This window comes from Helianthus annuus, chromosome 12, assembly GCF_002127325.2.
Source record: "Helianthus annuus cultivar XRQ/B chromosome 12, HanXRQr2.0-SUNRISE, whole genome shotgun sequence".
Taxonomy (NCBI): domain Eukaryota; kingdom Viridiplantae; phylum Streptophyta; class Magnoliopsida; order Asterales; family Asteraceae; genus Helianthus; species Helianthus annuus.
The window spans coordinates 30,178,857-30,189,687 of NC_035444.2; the positions used below are offsets into that span (position 1 = coordinate 30,178,857).

The 10,831-nt window shown below is 33.5% G+C and overlaps 1 protein-coding gene across 14 annotated transcripts; it reads left to right on the forward strand.

Moving 5' to 3' along the window:
* The first annotated feature begins 7,140 nt into the window (after positions 1 to 7,140).
* Positions 7,141 to 9,790, forward strand: LOC110894517 (structural maintenance of chromosomes protein 4). Of its 14 annotated transcripts, XR_004874659.1 has the most exons (5): positions 7,146 to 8,342; positions 8,515 to 8,724; positions 8,955 to 9,062; positions 9,196 to 9,273; positions 9,405 to 9,790. XR_004874659.1 is itself a non-coding variant. In XM_022141741.2 (4 exons), exons 2-4 carry the CDS (start codon positions 7,661 to 7,663, stop codon positions 8,677 to 8,679), a joined length of 477 nt encoding a protein of 158 aa, XP_021997433.1. In that variant the 5' UTR covers positions 7,144 to 7,516; positions 7,588 to 7,660; the 3' UTR covers positions 8,680 to 9,790. The 14 variants fall into 14 exon arrangements, 4 of the variants coding, with proteins under 4 accessions (XP_035836769.1, XP_035836770.1, XP_021997433.1 ...); XM_022141741.2 differs by having other exon boundaries at positions 7,144 to 7,516; positions 7,588 to 7,841; positions 8,212 to 8,342; positions 8,515 to 9,790; XM_022141742.2 differs by having other exon boundaries at positions 7,144 to 7,516; positions 7,623 to 7,841; positions 8,212 to 8,342; positions 8,515 to 9,790.
* The last annotated feature ends 1,041 nt before the right edge of the window (positions 9,791 to 10,831 follow it).

The window sequence follows — 10,831 nt, forward strand, 5'->3', positions numbered from 1 at the left end:
GCAATTGAGTTACTTGAGATTGGCCTTGAATCGAGCCAAGCATAGACCTCGTTTAATAAACAAGCGCGAGCTACGCTTATGGAGCTTGACTAGGTTCGCAAGCATGCTTGAATCTATTCTATATATATATATATATATATATATATATATATATATATATATATATATATATATATATATATTTCTATGTTTTTCTTTCAACTAGAGAAAACAAGTAGTGTTAAATATATACATGTTTGAAAAATTAGTGTTAATATATACATCTTTGAAGTAGCTTTAAATATATACAGGTTTGAACATCTATTTATCTCTGATTGCAGGTGCCCGCTTTTTTAGAAGTTTTGATTTCACGCCTTAGTTCATCGCTTCATTACTTGCTAATGTTATGTTGTGGTCTATTGTTGATGTTATGTTGTTGTTCCTCACAGGGCCCGATCGGCAGTAGTGGCAGTGTTCTATAAGTGACTGATGGCTCTAAGGACTATGGTTTGTTTTTGGTCATCTCCCCATTTTCGATGAGAAGGGCGAACTTTCAAGTACGTTTTTGTGTGCCATAATGTAAAATGACTTATAAGTTTTAACAATTTTTAATGATTATTATGTCTTTCTAGGTCGCCTTTGATTGCTTGTGAGATCTTTACTTGTGAAGTCGATATCATTCTTAAAGCCTTGGTGGAGGATGAGGAGGTACAAAAGACTTGATCTTTTTTCTAAGTTTCATGTGAAGAAAATTAAACTTTTATTGTTTGTTTATATTACTTAGAAAACCAATATCTCCATTAAAGTTTTAGCCTTTTGGGACGTGACAACATTGAGTAAAGTTATATGCTTAATCACCAAACAGAAACTTGAGATAGTTTATGTTGTCTTATAAAGTATTGTTATTAACTCTTTGGCGTCATTTAATGAAACACCAAATGTTTCAGGTGTGTCAAGTTGTTATGTATTCAAAAGTCGATTGCAAGAGTATGCTCAAAAGGCAGGACTCAACACCCCTATTTATCATACTATCAAGGAAGGCCCTTCGCACCAGCGAGTATCCAGGTCAACTGTCGTAGTAAATGAGGAAAGCTATCATTCCCTGACCGGATTTTTGAATCGAAAGGTGACTGAACAATCTGCTGCTGAAGTTGCTCTCATTGAAATTGCTAAAAGTGGTGCAACAGATAAAAGCGTCTCTCATCCCGTGGTAACTATTACTTTGTCAACTTTCGCATTAATTTTGTAGGTTCTCTTCTAACTGACGATAATAATAGGGAAAACATGATCAGTTACATTAGATGGGTAGCTTTGGTCTTCCTTTAAAAACGTATAGAGATAAAATTTAGAAGTAAAATGCCATTTTTGTCCCTGAGGTTTGGCCAGTTTTGCAACTTCATCCAAATGTTTGTTTTTTCGCATTTGGATCCAAAAGGTTTGAACTCTACCATAATCCTCTTGCTGTATCTTTATTATGTTCTCTTTTTAGAACAAAAATGAAACAAAAGTTATATTTATATATATAAATACTTTGATACACAAATTTATAGCACAGCTATTTGTTCACCAGTTGGTATGGATTTCACAGAATTGTTATTACTAACATCACACTTTTAGATTAAGGCATGGATTTTCGAAGCAAGCAAAGTTTGATATATAGGTCATCAGTCAGTCAATCTTTCTGAATACTATCATTGTTTTCCTATTTGATTTGATTTATCTACTATAGAATGGGTAAAAATGATATTGTGAGAGTTTCCGAAACTTAAAAGGATATACATGAAAACTTAAACTTTTAGAAAGATGTATGTAAAGTTACTCCAAAGTTATGTTATATAAATAATAATATAATATATTGAGGCGAGTTGGATACGCCACCTTGAGCCTTGCACCATTGGAAACTATGTGCAACTTGATTGAGGCGAGTTGAATACGCCACCTTGAGCCTTGCACCATTGGAAACTATGACTTTTGCTTATGAGCTTTTGACTCTTTAGCCAACGAATATTTTTTTTGTTTTTTCTTTTCGAAAAGCATACATACTTATAAACACTTAATATATTTTTTTATAATTTTTGTCCATCAGCCAATGGGGACATGATTTCGTCCAGATTATAGAGTACCAGGGGTGTCTTAAGCAAAAAATTTCAGATGTTCCAGTAATGGTGGTGATTGCTACTGCGACAAAGTCAGTTCATAAGGTATTATTGTTCATTTGTTACGCTTTTAGAGGTGACAATTTAAACCCATTTACTTAAGAGTAGATATATTTGGCTTGTGTGAATGTGTTTCATCTCAAACTGGTCGTCAAATTAAAAAAGGATAAGGGAACAAGTCAGATAGGTTGAAAGTCACCCAATAGACTAAAGATTACAATCTTTTATAAATGTGTTGGTGTTTGGACTTTCCATCGAAACTAATTATTTGATTGTTGTGACTTGAAGTCGCAATAATCAAGTAATATGTTCCGATGAACATATAATGCTTCTAGAAATGTGATTATATAAGGTTCAAATAACTAATTCAACACTAGCTGCAAAAATTCATTATCTAATAGTACACTAAGAATACTAATTTACCAGTTACTTTTAACAATTTAAGAGACTTCAACTTTATTTTAATTTTCACAAAAATGTCACAATTGGTCATCATGTTTAGTAATTTATTAAACAAGCAAAATTTGCCAAATGCTCAAACATTTACTTTTTTTAACGGTTTAAATTACACTAAATCCGTTTTCAGTGGGGGCTCGAACCATTGACCTTATGGAGAACAACATCTTAACCCCAATGGCTTTGCCAATTAAACCCAACCCCCACCCCGCTCAAACATTTACTTATGTGATTATTATAACTTTAAGAAAACACATCCAAACACCATCCTCATGGTCTGTTTATTATAGCTTATTGTTTGATTTCAATTATTCTTTGTAGTTAGTTCATCTGAGCAAATTTACAAATTACGACCAACATTTATCTATATATTGTATCATGCAGCTTTCGGTAACGATGTAGCAAGGTGTTACAATTGTTATCTCCCATCTACTCTCTCTCATCAAGGACCGAATAGTTACTTTGAACCTCAAGTTTGGAGTAAAATGTTGTTTCATTCTTTTTTTATAAATTATTCTTTGTTGGTTTCTATAGTATTTTTGTATATTATGCTTGCGGTTCTAGATTTCGTCATAATATAGGAATACCATATGTATTTATTTAAAGACTTGTGATTTTTTCTCACTCATTTTTTTCGGTTCATTGTAATTTAATATTTACATAAGAAATGGAACGTTTCTATCATTTCAAATTTTATCTCAACACCATTAAATATTAAATATTTTACTTTGAATAACCCGTGTAACACACGGATACATAGACTATGTTGTATATAAAGAGATCTTCAATGAGTTGTGAAATTTTATGGTATTCATGTATTTCAATTATTTGATGTACTCTCTATCATTTATGTTAGTATTTGAACATATATATAATTAAATTATTTACATCAACACTGTTAAAGTATAATTTTTTTGTATAGCCACTCATGTATTACACGGATACTTAGACTAGTTATGTAGTATAAAAAAGAAATGAGGGAAACGAAAAAAGAGATCTAAAGAATTTATAGCCATAAAGATCTTAAAAACTGATATTAATTAAAAATTAGGGGAGGATAAATGTACTTTCCTTTTTTTTTCGCTACTAAATATTACACTTGGTGGGTATTAAACTCATGATTTCCCCCTTCTAAAATATTTAGATGGTGTTTGTTTTTCTAAAAAATATCTGCGCAGTCTCTGTCGTCTGCACCGCGCATATCACGCGCAGACATTGTTATCTGCAGACTGTTTGTTTTTACGAAGACGTTTCGTTAAAAAACGTTTGCTTGAACTCTTCTTTGTGCAGACTTGGTCCAATAACTTCTAAGATGTTCTAAAGTCTGCAGAGGGTTAAACACAACCACCCACCACCCACCGACCACGTCCACCACCAACCACCGCTATCTAGCACTACCATGAACACCCATCACTTTCGTCCATACACCACCACCAGTTTATTTTAAAAGTCTACATATGTTAAAAAAACAAACAGCCTTCTTCTTGTAAACTATAGACATTTACCTTTTAAAAAACAAAAAGCACTTTAGAGTTTTTCTCTCTGCCACCACTCGGCCAAAGCCTCAATGGCTATACTCCCCCCTTTTATTTTTCACACCCTTTTTTATAAAAAGAAAATAGTTTTAAACTTGTCAAATTCTACACTTTAAAATTCCTTATTTTTAATTCTCTATCTAGATCTCTTCTTGATATTGCATGTAAACGAATTGCTTTTGTGTTCAGAAATCTGTTTGATCTTGCCATGGAGAAAAATCAAGACCTTCACCTTTAGTGGCGAAGCTTGAGATTTTCGAGAAGGAGTCGAAAATGTATATACCTAAAAATTTCTATAGAACTAGGGGTCGAAAAAGTATAAACCCAAAAAAATTTATACGAAAACTACATACATAACACTATTGAGCGAAAAGTTCCGGGGTCAGGCGCCCCTCTCCCCCCACCCCCCCCCCAAGTCCCTTCTAACCTTGACTGTAAGAACTTCTTATTCTTGTCACTAGCATATAATTGTATAAAAACAAATATAAGAAACAAATGTTGTGTTGCTTGACTGATGGAAACAAATGTTATCTTCTGCCATATATTATACTAGGTATAGATCCATGTATTACGTGGGTTGAATAAATAAAATATCTCACCTAAGTTAAAGATGATAAATATCAATACAAAAATTCCTTAAAACCACCAACAATCAAAAAAATATCAAAGTTTTTTCTTTGAAATTTAGAGAAAAATATAATAATTTTGAAAAATTTACACATATTAAGAGGCCAATATATAACCAGTGGCAGACCCAAGATTTTTTTTCCAATGGGGTTCATTTTTTATGTTCAAAATTTTCATAATAAAACGTTAAAATATTCGGGTCGGTCCTCGTTTGGGTCGGGTCAGGTCAGAGCGAGGTTTGAACTAGATTTAAAAAAAAAACAGAAAAAACAGAAAAAACAGGCTATACAAGGATTGAACCCATAACCTCTTTTTTTTAAAGAGAGAGGTTTACCACTACACCAGCTTTTCTTTTCTTTTTATAGTGTCCACCTAATTGTATTTATGGGTCCTTATAAAATTTAGAGTTAAATGCTTGGTTGGTCCCTGTGGTTTGCAAAAATTTCATAGTTGGTCCTAGTGGTTTACTAATTACACACGTGGTCCCAAAAGTTGTCAAAAATGAACTCGGTTGGTCCCCTGATCTAACCTCTGTTAAATTTCTCAGCTAACTATGTGTGAAATGACTATGTTACCCTTGAACAATTAAAAAAAAAGACATACCCATCATCTTCTTCTTCTCCATCCTTCTCAAATCAACCTGCAACACCTCAGGCTCAAACCTAGCCACGACCATGACTATTATCGGTCCTATACAAAAATGTTTGCAAGTAACCAGATGTTTAGTGGAGCTTGCCGGAAAACGTGAGTCGCCGGAAAAGATCTGAGATCACGGAATGGTTTGTACGGCCACCTGAGAGTCTGTTCTTGGTCCGAAACTGGTCAGAGACGCACCACAACCCTCCAATTTGTTCCACTGTCTTCAACCCTGCTTTGCAAAAACCATCACCGCCCCTATACTGTCGCGACAACCACTCAATGCCTCCTTGAGCCGCCACTAGCCGACCAACCACCAAACACCCACCTACCGCAGCCTCCCCCTAACGGATTTCGCCACCGTCCTGCCACCACAACATCACTTGAAGAAACCATTGGAGGCCACCGCTGAAATTCGTCGGAGGAGGGCAACCCCCCCCCCCCCTTTCTATCTCCATTGGCTCCCTCAATCTCGCTCCTGTATATGCAGATGTGTGTGTGTTCTGTAGAAGCGGTTGGGTTGACAGTAGAATTGGAGGTGGGGGTGGTGGTGGGTTTGAGGTGGAGGTGGATTTAACAGCGAGAGAGAGAGGGGGGGGGGGAAGTGTGGTTAGATCTTAGTTGTTGGTGGTAGAGGTATATATATTTTTTATTTTTTAATTGTTCAAGGGTAATACAGTCATTTCACACATAGTTAACTGAGAAATTTAACAGAGGTTAGGTCAGGGACCAACCGAGTTCATTTATGGGACCACGCATGTAATTAGTAAACCACTAGGACTAAGTTTGAAATTTTTGCAAACCACAGGGACCAACCAAACATTTAACTCTAAAATTTAATATACCGGATCTACTAAATTTTTTAAAAACCATTGGGGTCCGGGACCCCGACCCATTCAATGTGGGCCTGCCCCTGTATATAACAGATAATTATTGCTAATTATTATTAAATATATAAGTTAAAACTTACAATTTAGACAACTTGAATTCTAAATAATTTGAAATGGAACACTAACATAAATACTATGCTAGTAGTTCTAAATGTTGAACATAGAGCATGGATTTCATTAACGGTTTTCACCTTAATATATATTTTCTTTTCTTTTGTGTTTTTATGACAAGAACATTAATGTTTAAACATTTTTGAAAATAACCATAAAATTTTTATACTCTGAAGTTTAACGACTTTATTTCTTTGAGTTTTTTCTTTCGATTGTTATACAGAGTGTCATTACCGTAATGAACCAAACCGATATCGATCCAAATTGAATTCCCACCGAATCGCACAAGGGATTTCAGTAATTATTGTTTCAAATTATATATTTGTTATTGGTAATAACTAAAGCAAATCAAATCTGTCCCGTTAGTGTATCAAACTGATTACATGTAAACTCAAGATGCTACATAAATATCCTCTACAATAATTAGAAATAACTTAATTATTATTGATTATAAATTAAAATATAAGTTAAGGGTTATATAAAATTTAGTTTAAATACTCATTTAATTATTTATATGTTTATAATTTAAATATTTCTAATGAAAAAAAGAAAAGAAAAACAAAATATATGTAATCTTTAGAAAATAAAGTTTAAGAAATTGATGCAAAGATAAATCGGGATAATGTATAATAATAATTATATATATTTATATATTATTAGATATATCAATAATATTTATATATTCAAAACTATAAATAAGCAACAATTTTAGGCTAAGGGTAGTTGTACCCTTAGCTTTGGGTGCTTTTCAAAAAAAAAAATGGATACGTGATCCTGTTGCTTACACGTGCCAAACACTGTATCATCTTTCTTTCTTCCCCAAAACACAGCATCATCTCTTCTTCCTCCAAAAACCCTTTTCTATTCTCTCTGTTTACACAGAGAAGCTATAGAAACATCCATCGTTGCCGACACGAGAGAGATGAAGTCGGTTGAAAAGGCTCGAAAACAAACTTTAGGGTTTCCAATGAAGACAACGTTTGGAGAAAAAAAAAAAAGAAAAGAGAAAGTCCGACATAAGGTTTTGTCAAGCTCCAGGGCATAAGGTTGGGCCAAGTAAGTTCAAACCACAATACACTGTATTGGCCAAACCAAAGATTAAGAAGGTGGATGAGAAAGTTGAAAGGTAATACATATATATTTTCATATAAGATTAAATATTTTAGCAGTAGTCTTTTCTTTATTATTTTGCTTTAGGATTGAGCAAAGATTATTGTCATCACAAAGCACAGTAGTCAGCTGATGCAATCCCGAAATTGGATGATGATATATGATATTCCTAAACTGCAAAAAAATATCGAATGATGAAAAAATATTGGAGGAAATTACGAAGAGCTCCAAATGTATTCTTGTCAAGCTCCAGGGCATAAGGTTGGGCCAAGTAAGTTCAAACCACAATACACTGTATTGGCCAAACCAAAGATTAAGAAGGTGGATGAGAAAGTTGAAAGGTAATACATATATATTTTCATATAAGATTAAATATTTTAGCAGTAGTCTTTTCTTTATTATTTTGCTTTAGGATTCAGCAAAGATTATTGTCATCACAAAGCACAGTAGTCAGCTGATGCAATCCCGAAATTGGATGATGATATATGATATTCCTAAACTGCAAAAAAATATCGAATGATGAAAAAATATTGGAGGAAATTACGAAGAGCTCCAAATGTATTCTCTTATGCTCACACACAAAGTAAAATACTGAATATTAGAAACGTGATTAAAGATTTAGATACTATGTACCCTGATAATAAATTGGCAGGTAGTTTTGTTATAGTTTAAATTTGAATGATTAAGCATCAGCTCAATCACCTTTAACAGTTGAAACCGAGGCATTCCGTTCCGAGGTTGCCAAAGTTTGTGCTGAACTAAAGCTTTGGGTAGAAAAACTAATTGAGCACCAAGGAAAACTTGAAGTTGCATCTACCGGAAAACAACTTCTATATGAGAAGGTGAGAGGCATTTATTAAATGCTCTCTGCTTTAGAAGTAAAATACGCAAAGTTTTACTGATTTATTTTTGATGTTTACATAGACAACATATTCTATGTTTTTATTTTCTGGTTTCTTCTTCAAATACGAATGTTATTAATGATTGACTTCAATTACGTATTCAAATGGTCAGGAACAATTGTATGAGATACAAAAGAGAATTGTAACAAATACTTCTAGAATACAGGACATGAAAACCGGATTAAAGAAAAACGAGTTTGAATCATCAAAAGCTTACAAAATAAAATCTGAACCACGCCCCGAGGAAGACGATGATATTAACTTAGACGAAACGTGACAAATGGCTCAGACAAACGTGATAGATCGCATGAATATTTTAAAGGTGGTGGTTTATATTATAAGCTTTTCTAATCTAATTTTATGATATGTGATTTACACAAAATGCATATGCGTTTGACTTCTTTTCAAATACAAATTTATTCAAGTACCGAAAGACATAGGGTCGTTCAACTGTGGTGCCTTTGTTGCTGGGACAGTAAGGGAATGTGGTTAACTTTAGTTCACCATGTTTACACAATTGTAATATAATTTTTTACTTGTGTTGTTTTTTAGGGTGTTTTAGACAATGCGGGATTCCCGACTGTTGTGGCTGCTCATTTTGTTCCGGTGGACGGTCAACAATGACATCGAACAACTATTTTGATAAAGTTTGCTGAGGAGGTAAGATACTATGCCATTTGCCATTGTTAAATATGCTTTCTTTGATTTCAAAGGTGTTGGTGACTGTCTTATGTTTTGACTTTCAATGGATTTGCTTTTCAAGTATGACCATCTTACTCCAACAACATAATAGGTAGCCGGCTCACTAGAAGAGGGTATGAACATTAATATGTGTATATATGATTAGTGAACGGTAGCTTCTGGTCAACAGGTACCCATGGTTTACATTATAAATTTATTTATTTGATTTTAAAGTTGAGATTTTGATATGAAGAATGGGGCTTTGGGCGACAAGCCTTTTTTTAACTAATTTCTTCTTACCCTTGCCACAACATAATCAAGCTGCACCAAAAAGAAGGCGCGCCAGGAATGATCGCACAGAAAACCGCTTTTTGGAAGGCGCACATGACAAATAAAAAACCTCTGTAAGGAACTTTTTTGATGGCTACAGATGATGAAGTCTAGACAACCGAAACCCGAAAGAAGCCATCGCTGTACAGAACCTTAAATAGAAGCATACCATTTGTACAAGTTATCTACATAGCACGCTAAGTGTTAGTAAGGTAAGTTATGATCAACTTTTTGCAGTTAACATTTTGTATTTCCATGATACGTAAGCTTGGTGATGTGACTATGGAATGTACATCTAACAAACGCTTGGGTTTTAATAACTATGACACATATGAAATGGATCCCTGCCGCATTGCGGCGGGTGATATTGTACTGTACAAATCGGTTATGCTTCTTTTGGCCATCTGCTGCCACGTTTCTTTGTCAGCGCACCACCCTTTTTCTTCTTTTTTGTTTTCATTTTACTCGCACAACTCAAAACCCTAGAGAGATATAGACAGATAAAGGGGTGTTGGAAGATGATCAACCAACTGCTGGGAAAAGATAGATTTGAAAGAAGAAATCAAACAACTTAACTTAGAACTCACGTTACAAAAGGACACATCCGAGCGATTACGAATGGAAAGTGAATAATCCATTTCATCATGGAGTGCGAAACAAATTGGATTCATAAGTTGTATAAATAAGACATATGAAGAAAATGCCTCGCTCACACGCTATCAAAATTTACAAGGCCCCGCGGGGCAATGCCCGCGGGTCTAAATTCTAGTTATTAAATATATATCAACAATTAATAATATTAGAGATTAATCTAATATATTAAGATAGTATTAATTTAATATAAAATTTAGTTTAAATACTCATTTAATTATTTATATGTTGATAATTCAAATATTTTAACAAAAAACAAAGATAAAATCCATATAATCATTAAAAAATAAAGTTTAAGAAATTGACGCAAAGATCAATTAGGATAATGTATAACAATCATTTATGTTTATATATTATCAGATATATTATATTATATATTAATAATATTATAGATTAATCTAATACATTGATAGTGTTAATTTAATATATAAATGAATAAAATAAGAGAATGTTACATAGCACTAGATGAAAATAAATGAAATGAGAAAATGACACTTGACATTAGATGTATTTCTTTAGAGTGAATTTGTAACGCCTGCGTCCCTGAACTTTTAGCTATTGTCAATTTTAGTCCCTAAACTATGTGATTCTTGATACTTTTGATACTTTGAATCTTTATGCTATGATGCTCGATCCTTAATACTAGATTCTTGATACTTAAATCTTGATTCTTAATACTATGAGACTATGATTCTTGATACTTGATTCTCGAGGCTTGATTCTTGATACTTGATACTTGGAAACTAGATTCTTGATACTTTGGTGCT